This window comes from Miscanthus floridulus, chromosome 4, assembly GCF_019320115.1.
Source record: "Miscanthus floridulus cultivar M001 chromosome 4, ASM1932011v1, whole genome shotgun sequence".
Classification (NCBI taxonomy): Eukaryota; Viridiplantae; Streptophyta; class Magnoliopsida; order Poales; family Poaceae; genus Miscanthus; species Miscanthus floridulus.
Genome location: NC_089583.1, coordinates 119,217,034 through 119,239,746, shown reverse-complemented (window position 1 = coordinate 119,239,746; position 22,713 = coordinate 119,217,034). Strand labels below are relative to the sequence as shown.

The 22,713-nt window shown below is 46.2% G+C and overlaps 1 protein-coding gene across 2 annotated transcripts; it reads left to right on the top strand.

Moving 5' to 3' along the window:
* Positions 1–1,524: 1,524 nt before the first annotated feature.
* On the top strand, positions 1,525–11,845 carry LOC136550540 (DDT domain-containing protein PTM-like). Of its 2 annotated transcripts, XM_066542144.1 has the most exons (11): positions 1,525–2,713; positions 2,803–3,402; positions 4,363–4,766; positions 4,872–5,422; positions 5,512–5,797; positions 5,880–6,004; positions 6,080–6,552; positions 7,312–7,340; positions 7,610–8,257; positions 9,586–11,230; positions 11,554–11,845. In XM_066542144.1, the coding sequence occupies exons 1-10, from the start codon at positions 1,782–1,784 to the stop codon at positions 10,818–10,820; spliced, it is 5,283 nt and encodes a 1,760-aa protein (XP_066398241.1). In that variant the 5' UTR covers positions 1,525–1,781; the 3' UTR covers positions 10,821–11,230; positions 11,554–11,845. The 2 variants fall into 2 exon arrangements, with proteins under 2 accessions (XP_066398241.1, XP_066398240.1); XM_066542143.1 differs by having other exon boundaries at positions 4,363–5,422.
* The last annotated feature ends 10,868 nt before the right edge of the window (positions 11,846–22,713 follow it).

The following is a 22,713-nucleotide window of genomic DNA, read 5'->3' as shown; positions in this document are numbered from 1 at the left end:
CCCATTGTTGGAAAGTATAAAACCCTAAAATCTCACCTCAACCCTCTTTATCGGGAAAGATGAGCCGTTCATCAGACAAGACGCTACGTCCTCTAAGAAGATGTGAGCCCAGCCACAACTGTGAGTCATGTGCTGAATATCGTGTGTACAAATTTGACACGTCCAAACTAAAAAAGGCAAATATCTAGTATTTCTATTTGCACACGTGGAGGAAAAGTTTGTCAGCAACATGGACTGTTTTCAAGGGATCAACAACCCCATCGTCTAGAAATATAACCGGATTTACTCTCGAACCTATATGTAGGCTTAATTTTGAGAGTAAGTGTTAGCAAAGCTAGGTAGACGGTAGTAACCACCGATGTAGCCATGTAGGCAACAAAAGCGAGCATGTAGTACGCTTTTAGCCACTTAGACTGTCTCCAACAAGCCATGCATACCGCTACCCAAACCCATTTTGCGTCCTGCACAGTAAAAATGCCATCCAATAGAATAGGCAAAGGGAGCACCTATTTTGGGTAGAAGGAGAGAGGGAACCCAGATATGCGTCCTCTTTCCGTCGTCTCTCTCCTCGACCCAAATCCTTGTGCCGTCGACATGCTGGGCCCGTAGGAGGTGGCGAGGAGCAGCCGACGCGGCGAGGAGCGCGTGGCGTGGCGAGGCGGGTTCGCGGCAAGGAGCCGTCGACGCAGCAAGGTCCGCCTCGAGGCGCTGCCGGCGGGTACTGCGGCGAGGCGATAGGCACGACATCACCCACGCTGGGCCTCGGTCGATCCGGGGACAGCTGAGCGATGGAGACGCGAAACCCTAGGCCGGCGTTGTCGTCTCGCCAGGGGCCGCGCACAACGTAGGGATCAGCGGCGTTCGGGCGAGGAGCGAGGAAGAGAGAGAGAGGGCAAGGGGAGAGACCGAGAGAGGCAGAGAGAGAGAGAGGAGGTCAAGAGTAGAAAGAGAGAGAGGGAGGGAGGAAGGAGGCCAAGGGGGAGGGGGCCACCGGTGTGCCACCCGCAAGGGCGGCCGTCGGCGCGCCGAGGTCCGGGCACCGCCGAGGTGCGCTCGCTCCGCCGCCCTGTCCGTTTCGGGAGATCGGGAGGAAGAGGGAGGGAGGGGAAGAGAAGTGACGTGGGGAGAGAGAGAGGAGAGGAGGAGATATTTTTACCGGTGTACTGTAGATGACGGGGGATTGATTTGCGTTGGCTGTTGGAGAAGCTAAATTTTGGATGCGAACTCTTTTTCCTGTGCATGACCAAACCAGAGAATAGGTGTTGTGTTTAGGTTTTGGAGATAGTCTTAGCACGAGAATGACAAAATTCTGCCTAGCTCCCCTCGTGGGCTGCTGTTCCATCCACATTTTCCCCCCATTTTTGAAATTAAAGCAAGGCACTTCCCATGTCACTCACGTTTTCCCTCCCAAATCTCGGCTCCATGACCATTCCATTCTCCTGCAGGGAAGCGGAGGGGAGCAGTACAGAGTACTACTAACTGAAAGGGCTAGTAGCAGCAACTCTCAACGACCCACCCCGAGGAATGCGAGCGATAGATATACTAAGGCAACACGAGAGTCGTCCTCTTCCTCTTCCTCTCCCTCTCCTCCCGCACCTTCCTGCCCTTCCCCTTCCTCTCCCCCCGCTCCCCCCCAAATCCGCGGCCCCTCGCAATCCCCAATCGCGCGCCGCCGCCGATCCCGCCGCGACCCAGGCCCTCGCGCCCGATCCGCCGCCGCGGTGGCCTCCCCGCGCCCTCCCCAAACCCTAGGTAGGTAGGGGGGTTGCGCGCGCGGAGGGATGGAGGCGCTGGTGGGGCGGGCCGTGCGGAAGGCGTTCCCGGGGTACGGCACCTTCGCGGGCGTCGTGGAGTCGTACGACCCCGGCGCGGGATACTTCCGCGTGCTCTACGAGGACGGAGACTCCGAGGAGGTCGACGCCGACGGGATGGCCGAGATTCTCGTCGGTCCCGCGATGCCGAGCGCTCTGCAGCAGCTGCAACACACCCCGCCGTGGGACGCCGCCGGGAGGCGCCCCAAGAAGCGCCGCCGCGGGGACGGCGACGGCGACGAGGACGACACATCCCCGACCCCGACCACGAACCCGAGCCCCGACGGCGTCGTGCTGGCCGTCCCCGCCCCCGCGAGTGAGGATACCGAGCCCGCGACGCCCGCCGAGGAGGCCGCGGCGGAGAAGAAGCGGAGGATCAGCCCCGGGCCTGAGTCGTCCAGGCCGCTGCGGCGGAGCGCGCGGCAGGCGAAGGTGGCCGAGCGCGCCGCCGAGATGGAGGCGGCGGTGGCCGTGGCGGCTGCCGCGGAGGCCGAGGAGGAGGCTGCTGCGGCGGCTGTGGCTGCGGCTTCGACGCCGCAGCAGTCTGGGAGGAAGCGGCCCCGCACGACCGGGAGTGGACGGTACCGCTCCGTGTCCAGGGATTTGGAGGAGGCTGCGGTGAAGGAACTGCCGCCCAAGCCGGAGCTGCCACCCTCGTCGCAGTGTCTGGATTTGGGCGGCCTCCCTGTTCTCGATGTCTTTCAAGTCTACTCCTGCTTAAGGTCATTCAGCAGGCAGTTGTTCCTGAGCCCGTTTTCACTGGAGACATTTGTGGCTGCACTGCGGTCCACCAATGTCAACCCGTTGATTGACTGGGTGCATTTCGCTCTGCTGCGGGCTCTCAAGAGCCACCTGGAGGACTTCGCTAATGAAGGAGACCCGTCGGCAGTACACTGCATTAGGTAACATGTGTATTGCTGTATACTAAGCTTAGAGACCACTACCTGATTGAAAAATATTTTTTTGTAGTTACCCACTATTGTCTTTGTAGGAATCTTAACTGGGAGCTGTTAGACCTAGCAACTTGGCCAATCTATCTTGCTGAATACTTGCTAACCAGGGGCACAGAATTGAGGTATGGTATGAAGCTTACAGATTTAAGTCTGCTGAGTACAGGGTACTATAGGCAGCCTGCAGGGGTAAAACTTGAGCTACTGCGACCACTCTCTGATGATGTTCTGGAGATTGGGGCTATACGGTCAAGGTTGTCAGAGTCAGATGGAAACGATGAGGGCTTCCGAGGCACTGCTGTAAGAAGAAAAAAGAGGGGCTCTTCTGCTAAGGTTGCAGTGGATTCTTCTCAATTTCCAGAAGGATCTGCTGAAATGGATGATGGAAACAGTGATGAATGTTACCTTTGTGGGATGGATGGCAATTTGTTATGCTGTGATGGCTGTCCAGCTGCATTTCATTCGAAATGTGTCGGGGTGGTGGAGGATCTTTTGCCTGAAGGTGATTGGTATTGTCCCGAGTGCTTAATACAGAAGAATGATGGATCTAGAAATATTGCAAATCCTATGAGAGGAGCAGAGATTCTAGGAACTGATCCACACGGCCGACTATACTTTTTCACTTGCGGCTATCTTTTGGTGTAAGTCGCCTTGAACCGCTTACATGTATATCTTTCTGAACGATCTTGGCTCTGGTGTGCTTTTTTGAATGCCCCTCTGCTATATGCCCTCCTGTATTTTTCGAAAATCTAAGTGTAGCGATTATGTTACTCTGGTGCACTACCATTCAGATTATCAAGCCACCTAGGATCTAGGTAGAATGATGTAAGCGGTTGCATTTTTCTCTTGTCTATGAGCTTCACATAGGATGCTCTGTTTGTCTTGTTAGTTCTGGGTGGCTCCTCTCCATAGAACATGTAAGCTGGAACAATGATATGATTCTGTCTATACTAGCTGCTTGTGACATGTGAGCCTCGGCATACATTGTGGAATTAGCAATTGGTCCACTTTCGACTTGCTAGGTAGAGCATACATATTTATTATTTTTCTGGCTTGGAGGTTTGAGAAGGGCGGGCCTGGTGCAAGCGGTAGAGTCTTACCGCCTGTGACCAGAAGGTCCCGGGTTCGAGTCGCAGTCTCCTCGCATTGCACAGGCGAGGGTAAGGCTTGCCACTGACACCCTTTCTCAGACCCCGCATAGAGCGGGAGCTCTCTGCACTGGGTACGCCCTTCTTGCTTGGAGGTTTGAGGCAAAGCTGGGCTTACTGATGAAACCAAAGGTTTGGTCATACCTTGATTTTTTTATGAGACCACAGTAAAAATATAGTTTCTGTGCTATATACAAAAACACTTTTTTTTTGGTAGAAGTAAAACTATACTGTATTAAGATTCTCTGGAATGAAACAATGAAATTCCTGTGATACTCTGATTTAGTAAGCCAGTTGTTATGATACTGTAGGCTCATTAATTTAAGGGTGTGCAGAGAAGTGTACTATTTATATTGCAGAAGTGAGACATGATTTGTTTACTTTCGGATCTTTCCTGTATCGAATGATTACTCCTTGCTGCATTAATAAACAAATCACCTTCTGAACTTGCAGGGCTGACTCATGTGATGGGACCTCTCCATGTTATTATTATGGTCAGATCGATCTTCATCCCCTTGTTGCAGTTTTGAACGCATGTCATCCTTTATACAGCTCAATGGTTAACACAATTTCTTCATTTTGTGGTACTGCAATCAAGTCATCCAATCTTAGCAGTCGTTACCAGAGTAGCAGGGAATGTAGTACATCTGATACTGAGACAGACTCAAAACATTTATCACTATTGAAGGAGCCTAGTGAGCATGATCAGTTTAAGGTAGAACAAGGAAACTCCTTTGAACACTTGGATTCTGGAAAAGCTTGCACCTCAAATTCTGATGATTTGGATCAAGATTTGTCACAGGATAGCATTAAACTAAGATCTTCACTTATGTCTCGAAGTGGAAATGCTGCTGAAGGTGATTCGAATCAAATACCTCAAAATAGATCCTCTAGTGATAAGAATGATAACTGCAATTCCCAAAAAGATATTGTTTATTCACGTGCTAATGGTTCGCTTGCAGAGAATCAGAAAGATTCACCACCTAAGGAAAAACCAAGAGATTGGCAGGTCCATTCTGATCCTGCTAGGTACATAAACTATTACAGTTTCGGTCAAATAGCAGCTAACGCTGCCGAAGAGCTAAAACACAAGCTGTCTGAAAACAAGGACGGGAAGAAACCTGTTCAGGATGTACTCTCGTTCCATCTGAGAACAATATGTAAAAAGTATGCTAACATTTTTGCACTAACTGATCAAAAGCTTTCTGCTGAACTGCTTAAAGAAAAATGTGGATGGTGCAATTCCTGCCAAATTAGTGGCGGCGTCGATTGCATTTTCAGAGTAACTGATATTAAGTACATGGAAGGCCCTAAGCCACATACAATTGATCTCAGAGCAGAAAATAATATGGATAGCCATATCATCCTTGCTATGCATAACATTTTGTCAATTGAAGAAAGGCTGAATGGTTTGCTGAGTGGCCCTTGGCAAAATCCACAGTATAGCATTTGTTGGCGCAAGGCGGTCCTCAAGGCTTCAGATGTGTCATCACTTAAGCAGCCTCTTCTAACGGTATAACTTGTCATATGCTTCATCATATATTTTTTTAATTATGTGTGCCATATAATGATACATGTTTTTTTTCGGCTTATACTCTGCAGTTAGAGTCTAGTCTGCGACGTGTTGCCATTACTGCAGAATGGCAGAAACCGGCAGACTCTGTTGAAGTTGTTGGTTCGGCAGCTCATATCTTGGTCCGCTCGTCTAATAAATCTCTAAGTCATGGAAGCGCTAGAAAGCCAGGGAGAAAGCCGTCTCCTAATGGTGAACTTAAAGTTGACTCTCGTGATGTTGGTGTTTATTGGTGGAGGGGTGGAAAATTATCTCGTGAAGTGTTTCATTGGAAGAGATTGCCTCAGTCATTGGTCAACAAAGCTGCTCGGCAAGGTTTATGAGCAATCTTCCGTCCATTTTGGTTTTTCTAGCATTGTATTTGCACCTAACCTTTTTTTGACCTGGTACGTTTCAGCTGGACGTAGGAAAATTCCCACGATTTTATACACCGATGGTTCACAATTTGCGCGGAGGTTCAAATACATAGCCTGGCGAGCTGCTGTGGAAATGGCAGAAAATGCGGCCCAGCTCATTTTGCAGGTGATATCTTCTCCTTGCTTTGGAAAACAATAGGTAAAATTTGGTTACTGAATTGTTCTCCTTTGTGCACTTCAGATTAAAGAACTTGAATGGAATATCAAGTGGACTGAGATACTGAGCACTCTCCCTTCTAGCCTCATGACCAAAGAAACACAGAAAATAGCTAGGCTTTTTAAGAAAGTTATAATTCGCAGGAAACGCATTGAAGGAACAAATGTTGAATATCTGCTTGATTTTGGAAAGAGGGAGAACATTCCTCCTGTTATTTCTAAACATGGAACAAAACTTGAGGAACCCTCCAGCGAGAGGAACAGGTACTGGTTAAGTGAAGGCCATGTCCCTCTGAATCTGTTGAAGGCTTATGAGGCTAAAACATTTGCTCGTTTACTGAAAAAGAAAGAAACTGATGAACTACCTAAGAAGACTAAGAAAATGCGTGTCCCGAAACCCGAAATGCCAAGAAAGACAGGCTTTGATTACCTCTTTGAAAAAGCAGAAAAAAGATCCACCATGTTTTGTGGTCATTGCCACAAAGAAGTGATTGCAAGGTAAGTCACAGACGTTTAGTTTTATACTTATCCCTTTTAATAGTCCCTTTAATTTATTTTCTGAACCACACAATACTCATCGTATCAATTATTAGTAGCTATAGGCAAAGGTTTATTTCAGTTCAAACATACTTGTGGACACTACATTTCATCCAAGCTGTGAACTTTATAGGTCTTAGTTTTATTTTTCTGATATTTTGTTGTGCTGATATCTGTTGCTTCTCACTTTGATGCATGTGAGTGATGTGCTTATGGTAAGGTTTAATTCTCACTGTCAGAATGCGTACATGTTAAAGAAATAGTACATGCAGATTAGAGCCTTAGCACAGTGACATTAACTCTTTTATGCTTTGCCTCATAAACTGATCATCTCTGGACGTTTTCAGTTTGGCTTTCAGATACAATCGGTATACTTATTTTTTTATTGCAATGTTATCAGCCATACGTGAATAAACTTCTTACATGACTGCACTATTCTGAGTTAGATATTAGTATTTGTTTTCTAAATAATCTAGGTGCACAATTACCAATCAAACTATTGGTGCTATTTCTCTAGAAGCCATTCAAATGAGCAAATACTCTTGAAAACTTGTTAGGATGTACATAGAAACCATGTATTGGCATTTTCATTCTTGCAGCTATTGATTTGTCCAATAAGTTTTTGCAATTATGTTCTCAGTTTGGCAATATATATACAATTTGGTTTCTGTTACATGGAAAAATCTTTTTACTAGTTCTGATTCTCTCTCTTTTCAACAGTGAAGCTGTTAACTGCCAGTATTGTGCAGGTATGTGCTGTTGCAAATAGTGAACTTCTTTTTTGTTTTGCATATGCACAACTATAGGCCTCAAGATTTTATTTTTGATATGCACTTCTGTGGTATCCTATGATTGTTGTTGAATAAAAAAAGTTGTTATTGACTGTTAGTCTTACTCTAGACAACCATCAGCTATTCAGTTTTTCCTATTACTTTGGTTATTGATGCTTAAAATTATATTGGGAGTTATTGCACAGTGTTTGCCACTTATCTTTATCTTATTTTCTTATTCGATGCAGCTATTTTCCATAGAAAACATTTCAAGGTCCCTAGAGGTGCTAGAAATGCTGTTTATGTTTGCAATAAGTGCTTAGATGAGATGGTCTTAAAGGTGGAGTCTCCTCAGAAAAAGGCTGCACCAAAGAAGCCATCTCCCAAAAAGAAGCAGAAGAAACAAAATAAGCAGAAGAAACAAAAGAAGCAATCACGCAAGATTGAGACCAGGAGGAATCAGATAGTTCTGAAATACAAAAAGAAAATTGGCAAAAAGGGTAAGCGTGGCCGGCCCAGGAAGAACCCACCAGATCTGTCAAAGAATGAATCATCAAAGATTCTTGAAAGTGAACCATCAAATGTTTCCAAAAATGAACCAGTGAAACGTATATCAAAACGATTGTATGATAAATACATGAAAGGTAACACAAATGTATCCGAGAATGCAGCTAGCTCTCGCAAGAGGAAGAGGACTGCTTCGCAGTATTCATACTGGTTGAATGGCCTCCGATGGACACAAAATCCACATGATGAACGGGCAATAAGTTTTAGGAAAGAAAGAGTAGTTTTTCCATCAGAAGATGCTGAAATTTCTGAAGTCAGCCCAGTATGCTGCTTGTGTGAGAAATGCTATTGTGAAGATGATATTTATATTGCCTGCGAAAAATGTGAAGGTAAGCATGTTTTACTTGCATTTCATATCTTTGATCTTAGAGCAACTAGCAATTGTGTGAGCTAAAAGATTTTAGTCTTCTTTTTGGGAGGACATACAAATTTATGTGTTCCGTCCTCTTTGGAATTACTAGCTCTTACCCTGTCTGTTTTTTTAGCCTTGGCATGGGTCTTATGGAAAGTCCACATTTTTCTGTCTCCTTACGAAAGTTCAGTTACTACTACCTCCATTGCATGCAGCTTGCCAATTTTGACCAATTTTACATTCTAATTTGGCACTGTTTTTCCGAGTGCATCATTTTCTAATTTTGCCCTTGTGATTAATCGAGATGTGTAGCTGTGCCAGTGTTAATCACCTGTAGTCCAGACTCCAGAGTATGGCAGTCTTTTTTTAGATGAAAAAACAAAATCTGCAGTAACATGGGCACCAACGAGATGGCTTGTATGCTTGCGCATTTCCTGAGAACGGAAGAAAATGTTTTCAGCTAGCACCCGCTGGTAGTTTGGGCTGCTGTCATAAAGTATCCAGAGCACCCCATGCTACAAGTTTCAAATGTTGGTACGTAGTGTTCCATAGTTTGGAAAGAAAATCATCAGTCTTAGAAAAAAAAAAACAAAAGTTATGGTGACAATGGCACCAATGAGATGGTTTGTGTGCTTGCACATATCCTGAGAACGGAAGAAAGCATATTTCAGCTGGCACCCCCAATTACTTTGGGCAGCTGTTACAAGGGTAAAATTTTCCAACCCAACTGAGCGCCTAAATATGCACGTATTGGTTCAAGTGCCATATGTTGCGTAAAGGATGGATTGTTTCGTTGAGCGATTCTCTTTCTGAAATCACCCATGGTGACTAATCAGCAGCTAATTGATCATTGGAAAATATAGCAAGCTTTAAATGGAGTGGATGCAAGTTGCTATGTCTCCTCAAAATCCTGTAATGTTAAACAATAGAAAACACTTTTGAAGGGATAAAACGACAAAATAAAAGAGCAATGTGGTAATTTCCTTCTCTTCAGTGCTACTTCAAGTAACTTCTGTTTTGTGTTTTGTCTATGCAAAGGAGCATCCTTCCTTGTGTCATCCTACACATTAATTTGAATGAATTGCAAAAGTGCATTGTTTGCATAGTAGTACTAGATAGTTGAAAATATGTTTTCAAAATTTGTGGTTTCACTTCATGGAGAGCATAGGAGCACTAGTCGACAACTATCATTGTTTCAGTTTTACATGTCTGATGTTTATGATTTTACATTGTTGCTCTTTATGTCATGGGTAGCTTTCATATTTTGCATCCTATAATCCTTATTACATTTGCTTTTTCTTTCAGACTGGTTTCATGGGGATATATTTTCTGTTACTATTGAGAACGTGAACAATCTCATTGGTTTCAAGTGCCATAGATGCCGCCTGAGAAGTCTACCTGTCTGCCCATATGCAGAGACTGTAACAATTCTCAAAGGTCAGTCAGATAAGGATCATGGCATCAAGTTTGTAGATCACAGTGTTGACAAGTTCGTGGAGGATGAGGATCCCAATTGTCCAAAAGATCTTGGTGCTCTGGGTATTCTGCAAGAGCTTCATGATCATGACATCGAGCGAAGGCTCAATGGTCATATTACTGAGATAGAATTCAGTTACAATAACTGTCTAGAGGAGTTGAATGATCATGGCAGTTTGAAAGAGTTTGATGCTCATAGCACTGAGAAAGATCCGGAGGATGATAAAAGTTTGAAAAAGGTAGACACCAATAATGAGTTGAAGGAGCTTGATGATCCTGGTTCCGAGAAAGAACCTGGTGATCATTATTGTCCAAAAGATCTCAACAGTCACATCAATCTGAAAGACCTTGACAACAGTAGGACTGACAAAGAGATTAAGAATGATAATTGTCTGAATGAACTAGATGGAGACAACAATTGGAAACAGTTTGATGCTCATAGCACTGAGAAAGATCCGGATGATGATAAAAGTTTGAAAAAGGTAGACACCCATAATGAGTTGAAGGAGCTTGACGATCCTGGCTGTGAGAAAGAACCTGGTGACCATTTTTGTCCAAAAGATCTCAACAGTGACACCAATCTGAAAGATCTTGACAACTGCAGGACTGACAAAGAGATTAAGAATAATAATTGTCTGAATGAACTAGATGGAAACAACAATTGGAAAGCACTCGACAGCCATAACAGTCAAGAGGAGCTTGGCACTACAAATAGCAAGTTTTCTCCTAAAGAAATACAATGTCCTATGGAACTCGATGGTTTTAGTAGCCTGAAGGTTGTTGATCATAACGTTTTGGAAGAGCTTGATAATCATAACTGTCTAAAAGAGAGTGTTAATAAAAATAGTTCTAAAGAGCTAGACAATAATGAAAGTCCAAAAGATTCAGGTGACTTTCTAGCAGAACACTTCAACAACATTAGGATATCTGGCAAAGAGGCACTGGTCATTACACCTGAAACTGATTCAGTAAATGAATCTCTTGGTTTGCAATCCAAGGATGATTCTGGGAAGACTGTTCCTACTGGGCATGAGATTGACCTTCAGGTGGTGGTGACTTTATAATGTACCTTCGTCAGTCAGAAGAAACCTTCCAGCCTCAGCATGAGTGCCCTTAGCTCCACTGATCATTTCTTGGTGTTGCTCTGGTTGAAAATTCCGTTGACTGTCAACTTAAATTGTCTCATTGCGGTAATCTACAATAAGGAAAAAAGCTAATTTTGGATTTCCTTTGGGAAATATTCTGATCTGACTGGCCAAGCGATAGAATAATTAACTCTTGAGGCTAAGCTATGTTATTCTCAATACTCAATAGGGCTGACATAGGGAATAGTTAGGGCCAAATTTCCTTCCCACGTTTCACATTGCCTGTCAGAATATGGAGTCATGTTCCCCAAGATTATGCATTGATTTGAATATATCTAAGTACAAGTGGCTGGTATTTGGCTGCCCTGCAGAAATATATGATATTCAAGGTGAGTCTCAATTTTGTGTTACATATATCTGTTCCTTGGAACATTTGACATGTTTCCCTTGTCCTGTCCGTTTCCACCTTTTGGAGAGAATGACATGTTCATTTCATCATGCCCTTTTTTCTGAAACAAGTCACTAATGGAGTAATGGACAGCACCACATATTACAAATGTGACGTGCATATTTTCTTTCCGTTTTATCGACCTTTTGACCTGTTTATAGTAATAACATATACCAAATTACCAAGTCATCAAATTTGCAAAAAGCACAGTTTATCAAAGTCTTTTCAGTTGGCACTCATCTAGTTTATTCTCCATGTAAACAGGGAGATAGCAGTCACAACCGCCGCTAAGCATGAGGAGGCATATCCCTTTCCCCATGATTTCTTTGTGGACTTAGATATTGCACCAGATCGACAAGCCAACCTGATGATTCATTCTTTCAACTTGCTCCTAACAGTCAGTTGCAATCGTTAATTTGTTACCTGTAAATGCTACAAGGGAACTCGTCTTGACAGAGTTAAGTAGATTTTGTATAGGTTTGCATTAGCCTTCTAGTTAGAGAGTTAACTCTAGCATGGAATCGGTTTGGACAATGCTGTTTTGCTCCCCTGGTTACATTCCGCTTCAGTGACGTTATAGAAGCTAACAATCCACCAATACTAGGTAGATGTATATCAATCTGTTAGATTATGATCAATTCTTCGCGGCATTGCGCGTGTTCTTTTGGTACAGAGCGGGTCTTGTTTAGTTGCCGCTTCCAAAATTCTGTAATTCCATTTGTGGCTGGAAGAGTTTTTCTGTGGGTAGAAGATGCTGAATCGCGGTTGGTAGCTGGCCGCTGGTAGGGGTTGATATAGAGCCAGCTTGGTTGGTGTGACTTGTTAGGATAACGATAATGAGCTGGCTTAGCTTCTTATCTTAACGAGCTCGAACTCTGGCTTGGCTCAGGCTTGGTCGATTTGGTCTGAGCAAGCTTGGCTTGGCTAGATTATCTTTGTAATCTTAACGAGCTGGAACTCTGGCTCGGCTCAGTTTTTTTTTTTATTATCTCGGCTCGGCTCATGTTTGGCTCATTTACTAGCTTGAGCTGGCTTGTTTAGTCTTACGTTTTGTTTTGTTTTTGAGAAACGCTTGTTATTTCAATAGGATCTGTGCGGTGACCAAATTTTGATTTAGAAAAGGAGAAACCTAGTAATTCAGTCTCCATGGGCCTCCTTGGAAGGGCCTCCACCTTGTACCTGTAGCTGCAAAGATACACAGGAAACAAAACACACGTAAAGATTGGTGAGTTCTTCCTGAGCAGGCGCACACGAGGTGCTGAAAGCCGCCCCTTAGCAATGGGAACGGAATACATAGTTTGAGGAGGAACGATTGATGAGGAAAGAAAAAAAAAGTTGTTAAGTAAAAAAACAAGAGTAGTTGTTCCCCGTCCAATGGTGCTGCTGAATCTATTTCACTTTTCAAGTTCCTCTGAAAACGTGTATAGTAATCTCGTTGGCCAAAGTCGACGGGACAAACGCGGAATAGCAAATGCTACCTTCGTTCCATTTTATCTGAGGCAAACGCATATCAAGATTTAAACTTTAAAAACTCCAACCAATAATTAAGCTAATAGTTTTCAACTATTATAATATAAACTTTATATGATTAGATTTGTAAGGAATTATACTATACAATGATTATAAGTTTTTAAGCATAAATAATATAATATAAAGCAAATGAACGGTTAAAGTGTAATTTAGGAGACCGTGTCATTCTAACTTGCGCTAGATAAAATGGAACGGCGGGAGTAGCATTTTGTTTTTTCATTTAAGTTCAGGTTCGAATGTTGTTGTTTTTTGTTGGAAAACCAATGCCGACGTCAAGATCAGTCTCCTTTCTCTTTTGTTTTGGGAGTAGAGCTAAAAAAATGAAAAATTCCAATGATTCTTCGTTTCTTACGATGTTGATTCCTCATAATCGCTCTTTATGATGGTGCCTCGCTATCTACTATAATTAGTCGATGTTGAACCTTGATGGACACATTTCAGTGCTTATGTGTGGCAGGATGCATGCAACCACGCAGGCTAAAGCATTTACTTTGAAAAGTTTATCCAGGGTAGAGAACCATTGGCCTATATATAAGTAATTGAACTAGGTGCTGAGGCTAGAAACAAGATGAATTATTATTGGTGGCCAGGTTGGGGGGTGAAGACACTGAAGAATGGAAGTCACTCGGTCAGTCCTTGCATCTACACCTTACCTATAAATAGCTACCTCCTCAGTCCTCATGGTGCCTTGAGCTGTGAACAATGAGCGATATAGTCGGGGACCAATAGTAGGATACCCGAAGAGGAGGAGCTAATAACCATCAACGTTGATTCATCTGAGCGGTCAAGAGCGCGGCTACACCTCTTGCTAGGCTCCGCCTCGTCCGACCACCGAGGCCATGGGCTCCGCCTCGTCCGATCCGCGAGGGTGGGCTCCGCCTCGATGGACGCTGAGGCTGCGGGCTCCACCTCGCTCGACCCTCGAGGGTTGGGCTCCGCCTCGCCCGACGTCTGAGGGCTGGCTCCGCTTTGGCCGACCCCCGAGGGTTGGCTTCACCTCACCCGACATCTGAGGGCTGGCTCCGCCTCGCTCGACGTCTGAAAGCTGGCTCCGTCTCGCCCGACGTCTAAGGGCTGGCTCCGCCTCGCCTGACCTCTATCAATCAGGGTTATCTGAACAAGATCACGAACCTATGGACTCGTCTCCCCCCCGACCCTTCCCTTCCTCCCCACGACGACGGCGACGCCGCCCGCCCTCCACCGTCAGGCCTCCACCCAGGAGCCTACCCACCCCTTTCTAACACAGATTTGAGCTCCCCTCAGATCTATCCATCCATGGGGTCGGCGGAGGGGTTCCGGTGCTCCTCGGCGAGCCCACCTCTCCGGAGTGCACCTTTGGAACCTACGCCTCCCCTCAACCTAGCCCGCCGGAGACCACTCAAGCGCTAGCGGCCAGCACCAGCCCCTCCCACAATCCCAATCCCAGCTTGCCTGTTTCCCTAGGCGAGGAGGCCACGCCCATGACGAGGACGCAGCTATTGGAGGATGAGGTCATCATCGAGGACATCTTGGAAGGCAAGGACGAAGATGAAGACAATGATGACGATGCGGCTCCTACCCCCATGTTCGCCGCCAACCTCCTCCACGGCAGTGCACACGGTGTGGGCGTCGCCGTCGTCGACCGCGTCGCCATCGTCACTGCGGTCGACAAGCGCCCCATCTCCGAGGCCGTCAAAATCCCTCTCCCCCACGCTGCCCCCTTCCATCCTGGAGGCAGCTTGATGGGGCGCTCCAAGGCTAGTCGCTAGGCAGACGCTGACCTCAGCTAGGGCAGCTCTGACGACGAGCCCACTTCTGCTGCCACGCGCCCGTCGTACCTGGACACCATTCGCAAGGCTCTTCGGGCCACGCCTCCGCCGCCAGCGGGCGCTCTGAACGTGGCACAGCGTGTAGCGGCCGTGAAGGGAACTCACCCGGTGCCTGCAAGGGGGAAGCGGCGTCATCGGCGTAGGACCAGTGCTCCTGATGGCCATGGGACACCACCGCCGTAGGCCGCGCGAGTGCCTACGCAGTGTCGCCTTGACCCACAGCAGGCAGCAAGGGTCCCAGGGCATCAGTGCCTTGGCCCACGGCATAGGGCGTCGGTGTCTGGCGCGTCTCAGTAGCACCGTCGAGGGCCCAACGTCGACGTCGATGGTTTCTAGACTGTCGAGAGTCATCGCCACCGGCACTGTCCAGGGAAAGCGGCACCCAAACGCCACCGCCCCATCCCGCCGGAGTCAACTGCCTAGCGCACGACCACATCGCCGCTCAATGTCGCTCTCCGCCCTGCTGCTTCCGCTGCCGGGGTACCGGCCATTAGGCCAGGGCATGCACGCGTGGTCGTTCACCGGCATGCAAGCAAGTGCAGTCATCGGTGTGCAAGCCTTCGTCCTCGCTGGCACGTTGCCCCAGCCAGAGTGCCTCTAAGGGACGTCACCCCGCTGGTCTAAGGCGTCCCAGCTCATCGCCAGAATGTCACGCCGTGCAAGGCCAGACGCCGACAAAGTCTTCGCCTTGTTGTGTGCAGTGGCCGACCGCGTCGTTATCGTCGCCGCAACAGCACCACAACAACAACATGCTGGTATCCCCACCTCTGGGTGACGTTAATAACTGTCCCAAGGTTGAGGTCTTCGTCGTCCAGAGGAACGTGGACCTCGCTGCCTCTAGTGCAGACCTCCCCCTTGTTCTTGTCACACTTGTTGGCGGAAACCAGTCAGCCACCACGCCGGAGGAGTTCCTGGCGCACCTTTCCTCGAAGTTCCATGTGTCTGTGGGAGAGGCCAGGGCCTGTGCTTCGCTCGGAGGCCCCGTTGCATGTGAGTGTCAGCAGGACAACCACTCTTGCATTGATATGCAGGGAGGCGAAATGCAGATACAAACGGTGCACCGGGAGCCTGAGCTCGCAGTGGATCATTGCTCGGGTTCAACGTTGGGACTTCGATCCCATGCTGGTTGAGGTGGAGGCAGGTCTCAGGAGCCAGGCCGTGTCGGAGGTGGCCCTGGCGGTGGACCTGTGCCTTTCAGGCCCGGACGAGTGCGGCTCGGCCCAAACCTCACCAAGGCCATCACCTTTCCTCGAAGTTCCATGTGTCTGTGGGAGAGGCTAGGGCCTATGCTTCTCTCGGAGGCCCCATTGCACGTGAGTGTCAGCAGGACGACCACTCTTGCATTGATATGCAGGGAGGCGAAATGCAGATACAAACAGTGCACTGGGAGCCTGAGCTCGCAGTGGACCATTGCTCGGGGTTCAGCGTTGGGACTTCGATCCCATGCTGGTTGAGGTGGAGGCAGGTCTCAGGAGCCAGGCCGTGTCGGAGGTGGCCCTGGCGGTGGACTTGTGCCTTTCAGGCCCGGACGAGTGCGGCTCGGGCCAAACCTCACCAAGGCCATCACTCCTGGAGACGGAGCAGGCTAGGGGATCCCCACCCCCGGTCTAGGTCGACTTCCCCAGCAACCGGGAAGATGCAGACGGAGGCGGTTCAGCCATGCCGGTTGTTGATGGCGGAGTGCCTCACGCAACGACCACGATGCCGATTCAGGAGAGTTTGGAAGAGCGGCTCTGTCTTCCTTTGCAGACGCCCCTCATCCGCGGGCCGCCGAGGTTGCGCAGGCCTCGAACGTCGGCCCCCGTTACGTCGCTGCGGCGCAGTGACCGCCTTGTTGCCAAGCCGCGCGAGGCAGACTCCACCAAGCATGCTCAGTGTGTTCTCATGCTGAAACTGGGAATGGTGGCACCATCGCCCAATGTCGACTCCTAGACGGTGCGCAAGTACAAGACTACCTTCAGGGCGCCGCTGTCAGACTCCACCCAGGAGGCGCTGCAGCTTCTTTTTGCTGGGGAGTTCGACCCAGTGGCCATGAACTTGGATATGGTCAGGTTGGACGAGGTGGCCAACTAGCCCCTTCGCCACCAACACCAATGTCGCTCAGTAGTTATGTTTATTGTGTAATTACAACCACGTGCAAGTTTGGTGAGGGTGAAGGGTGTGGGTTTTGGTAATCTTTGCTGCTTAATGAAAAACGTGCTAAAGCACGATCTCGAAAAAAATAAGGGTTATCTGTGGCAACGTGCTCCTGTTAACCAGTGTTACCATCTCTTGACGACATCTACTATCCTTTTTATTTTATTCTATTTTATCTTTTACACAACTCTTTTGTTCTTCTTTCATCTCTACGATGATTGAAAGGGTTCTAACTCGCTTGTTGACACTGGGGAAACCAAGGTGCGTTTGCCTCGATGATCGTCCCTCCTGAGAAAAACATATGTTGGTTTAGTGGTTTACTGGTGAAACCTGATCGTATTCAGTTTATTGCAAACCGGACCATCCTGTTTTGCACAAAAGAGTTTCTAACAAGTGCACTTCTGTCCCTTGCATGTGGCGTGTAGCATGCTCCAGTATTTAATTTAATTCATCTAAATGCCAACCAACCTCTTCTCGAGTATTTAACTTACCTAACACCTGGAAATTGCAAAAGCCCTGTGTATATATGTATCTTTCGTCTGCCAAAATGAGAGTGCGTGAGAGATGGAAGCAGAGACAATCAAGAAAAAAATGAGTGGCGTCGACAAGAGTCATGTTCTAGGATTGAGATGCAACAGGAATGTGGGTCGAAGGCAATAGTTCCACAACCCTTGGGCAGTAGCGGCGCCCCGCGGGATTCACTGCTACAAATTTCTCATCACCACCGGTTCGTAACTTCCCTTTTACTGACGGTCTTCGCTCATGTTTGTGAAAGTGTGCAGTGATAACCAAGATTATCATCACCGCTGGCTTGGCGTATGATCCAACAGTGATGTCGTTTCCACTCCCATCAGCCCGGCAGTCGTAGAGTAGACATCACCGCCGGTCCGTTCTATGATTTGGCGTAGACAATGTAAGGAGATCAAAACGAAATTTTTATCAGCAAGGATATCAAAGAAAAATTGAATCTTAAGAATGTCTTAAATGAAATATTACTGGAACTTTTAAGAGAGGAAGAACTGAAATGCCACCACGTGCTAGAGTAAAGAATTTATTAGATTGGCACGTCAAAACAAAGTACTTTCAGTTAGTAGCAAATAGGGAACATAAAACTAGGATCTTTAGGTTGGACCAAGAGCAAGATTTGATATTCACGATGACACTAAACTTAAAAAATATATCACTGCTTACTATAAAACAATCGGAATAATTGTTTGGACGATCGACCGTAACAATTTGGGGTTGGATATGTGAATATGTCTTAGAATTGGAACGGTATCTGTCAACAAAACAGCAAGTCTACTACCCACACCTAAAAAAAAAAGTCTATTACCCCGGTCTTGTACCATTCTCAACAAAACAGGCATGATGCCAAACAAACATAGCAGCCGAAGGAAATTAGCCGGCACGCTATACTACTAGCTACCCCAGCCATAACTCATTTGTTCATCCGTAGCTGTCAGTGTGTCACTAGCTGGGTTAATTAGCCAAGAGCCCAATTCCACGGTCGACGCCCGTCAGTCTATGGCTATATGCATGCGTGCGCTAGTAGAGCCGCACTCGATGCGCTTACGACAGTACGCTGTCACTGTCGACGGAGTGTGTCAAAGTGCACTGCGTTGCAGGTCACAGACAAAGGGGGTGTTTGGTTTGGTCGCTCTTAAAATTCATATTCACGTTACATCGAATGTTTAGATACTAATAAAAAGTATTAAATATAAATTAATTATAAAACCAATTATATAGATGGAGGTTAATTTATGAGACGAATTTTTTAAGCCTAATTAATCCGTCATTAGCATATGTTTACTGTAGCACTACGTTGTCAGATCATGGACTAATTAGACTTAAAAGATTCGTCTCGCAAATTAGTCGCAAGTTGTGCAATTAGTTTCGTAATTAGTCTATATTTAGTATTCCATGTATGTGTCCAAACATTCGATGTGACAGAAATTTTAGGAGGTACTGCAGAAACCAAACAGGCCCAAAGGGTAGTTACCTTTACAAGTTGCACCAGCTTGTGCCTGGCAGCACTTTCCTACTAGCTACTTATTATTACTGTACACGTTATTGGCCAATCGGCTGATGCGCATCACTCCACCGATTACAACGATAACTCGAGAAAAGGGGCATCACGATCACGACAACTCCTTGTGGGAACCAAGGGTCCACCGGATTTGGTGGTAAAGGTGGATCACTCGGTGTTAATAAGGTTGGTTAATTTCTGGATTTGAGTTCAGGTTTGGAGTGCAGGTACGTTGAGTTCACGCCTGGTCCGAATCCGTCTCGTTGCCATCCCTAAATGGCTAAATCCATTACCATAAATTTGGTGATTAAAATTTGGCCATGCTAAAATTTGGTTTGTTTAGGAGATGGCACACAAACTAAATACACCCTTGCTGTTAGCATAGAAATCACAAGGACACAAGAGGCATGTGGCCAACTGCTCGTCACCACCATCCTCTTACGCTCCCGACTACTTTTCTATACCAAGATGTCATCGGAGGGAGGCGGTCCACACCGCGTCCAAACTCCCTCTCCCTATGCTGTGCATCGGTGGTCTGAGACTGCCCATCACTAGCGTGAAGCAAGACGGCCAGGCCGCCTGGCCAAGCGAGGACACCGGAGCTAACCATGCCACGAGAGATCATGGTGGGGACACCACGCCAGAGCTAGCTGGTTGGGCAGGGCGGAGGAGATGATGCAGCGTGGCGGAGGGAAAGAGAAGAAACAGTGCAGAGGAAAAGAGGCGGTGTAGGCGTGCGTCAGGCGTGAAATCGGAGGGAGATGCCCTAAAATTTACCAAGCCATACCACGTCTACATGCAATGTTTCCTAGTGGGTCGACTTCATGACAGTAATCTCTGACAAAAGACTTGGCCCAGGTGGAATATATCACTTCATCCCTGTCCATGTCCCACCCCAAACTAAATAGTACCTTAGTGCTCACGTCGAATGCGGCTCTTGCCCGGTCACCACGAAGTTCAAGCACTCGACCTTTGGCTCCACGAGTACCTCGCAACCCAGAGATTATACTCCCAGCATTCTACGTAGTCCTCGGTGCCCCAAGACCATTTCTAAAAGGAAGTATGTTCGAACATGTAAGCAGTCTCATAGATAAGAGAAAGAGGTAGTTGTTTTGCAAAGCAACCATTTATTCGCTATTGTACAGAAAGATATAGTTAGAACTATGAAATAACCTATGCACTGGTTTTATCATTTACTTCCCTCCGTTTGTATTTACTTGTCAGCAACTTTTTTACTGTAGCAAATTTGACCATCTATTTTTTCTTCTAAAAAAATCTTAGATACTTCAATGTATATAACACTAATGAAGTATGCTCAATAAAGAATCATATATATGAAAACTTGATGTATCTAAAAATCTTTTGCAGAAAAAAATGTATGGTCAAATTGCTACAGTAAAAATTCGGTGATAAGTAAATGAAAACGGAGGTAAGTAACACACAAACAAACGTCACATCCACGACGCACCCACTGGCTCTATTTTTTTTCCTAAGAAAAGAATCCATAGAATGAATACACTACTACAGATGTTACTGTAGGGGCGACTCTAGAGCCTCTGTAGGGATGGCTGCGCCAGCCGCCCTTCCCAGGATGTTCCTACAGAGGGTGCCTCTGTAGGGGCGGTTTTCTAACCGCCCCTGCAGTGCCCTCTGTAGGGGCGGCTGATGTTTTCAGCCGCCCCTACAGTTCCCTCTGTAAGGGCGGCTGGTAATATCAGCCGCCCCTGTTGTGGACTTCTGTAAGGGCGGCTGTATCACCAGCCACCCCTGCTGTGTGTATTTGTAAGGGCGGTTCAATCAAGAACCGCCCCTACAGTGGATTTTCCAGCAAAAAAAAAATTTAATTCAAATCTGACCGCCACAAATATACATATATACATCCACAAACACAAGACCATCATCACAAATCATAATTCACAAAAGTTCATCATTACAACATAGTCCATTATGAAGTCCATCATTATAACAAAGTCCAAACCGTTCCAAAGTCTGATCCAAATCATACCACAAGTCCATATTGTCATCAACGACCTAGGGTTAACCTATCAGTCTCCCGAAGGTGTTGATACATAGGATTACTACCTAAGTCAGAAAGAAGATGATGGTAAGTGCCTTTATGATACACAATCTGGTCCATTATAAAGTTGCAAAGGTCACTGACCATCTCTAAGAGCTCGTCATCCTTGTATGGGTTTCTTCTCGTGTCTTTATCTTTCTCCAACTACAAGAGAACAAGTTTAGGTTTACTATATCACAACATATGTGAACTTTTCATACTATGAGCGAAGAGGTTCAAACTTACCAGATTGGAGTTTCTGTTGTAGCCACCGATGGTACTCATCATAATACATGTGTAGTATCCACAATGTAGACTCCCAGGCTTCTGCTTGGGGCACTGTGTGTTTTGCATATGGAGATGTTAAGTAATGCTATTGACAGACACGTAATATATGGAGTACCAAAGTAAATGACACTTACCGCATATAGAGTTTTGACATACAACTTTTCCTTCCTATTTGGATGATGCCTCCCCTTATGTTCCTGGACATAGTGCCTGAATGCCCTGTTTCAATGGTTTTAGCAAATGCAACTTGTTAGTATCCCACATTGAACCTTACAAGTATGTATACAAACATAGTAGCTAAAATGAGGATTGTCAATATGTATACGTCTTGACAATCGTTATGAAGTCTTTGTATGTCTCGACTGGGAAATCCGCTAAATCAAAGACCCATGCCATGCTATGTGAGAGCCAGACGCCTATGCAAATCCAGTGATCGTTGCATGAATTTAGTCATAGAAGGAACACATAAGCTCTTTTGCATCGAACAAAGTAATTTGAACAAAGCTAAGTATACAGTCGAACTTACTTGAAGTGGTATGGTATCCATATATCATCGTATTGTTGGAGATTTTTAAAACATAGGGCAATGTATGCCGCAACCTTGAGGGACTCTTCCAATATTTTCTTGTTCCTGATGTCCTCTTTCTTCTTAAGTGTCTTTCCAGCTCCCAGTTCTTTGCAATCTAGTTTCCACTCTTTAGGGTAATTAAAATTTGTTGATGCTATAGGTGAAGGGTCTATATACCCATGTTTCAGAGCTGGCCTCTTTTTCACAAAGTCCGCTTGCATTCTATAAATCACAGCGCGGGTTAGTTACAACAAAATTAAAAGATTACATTCATATCATATCGAGAGGGCAAGGACTTACAGGCACCATATGCGAATCAGATTCATTTCCATTCGTCCGAGGTGGAAGCATACCTGGATATCCTTAAACTCAACGGCAATTTGCCCACCTGGGGCTCCAAATGTGCCGGTAGGGATCTATGCTTGTAAGATTTCTAGTTCTGTTATCTAAGCACGCAAGTACCAATCGTGGAACTTTCTCATTCCACGTGGCAAGCACTGTAGGACTTGGTTTGGTAGGAAGTTCTTACCTTTTTCATATTTATTCGGGCAATCATCTGACCATTTGAGGTTATCAACAGCTGGATACTTGTTAAACCCTTTGTGCAGTTTGCTAGTGGTGCCCTCCTCAGTGGTGCCCTCCTCAGAAGCTGGTGCTCTGAATTCTTTTACTTGGTTCTTAGGCTTGAACTGATCATGAGCCATCCACTTGTGCACCGACGAGATGTCATTAATGCCCACATACGATGGCCTTATCTTGATTGGGATTTTGTTTCAAGCTTCCCATTCGGGCATGTCCTTGTCAACTCATGCATCACCTGCTCTAGGGGCCACTTGTTCTTCATGTATCGGCTGTTTACGAGGCAATTGCTGTTCATGAGACACTTGTTGTTCATGTATCGGCTGCGCTTATTGATAAGAATGTTGCATCTCATCATGCCTTTGCTCGGTACGAGCTGGAGAAGGATGTAGCATGTCATCATGCCCATGCTCGATACAAGGTGGAGAAGGAT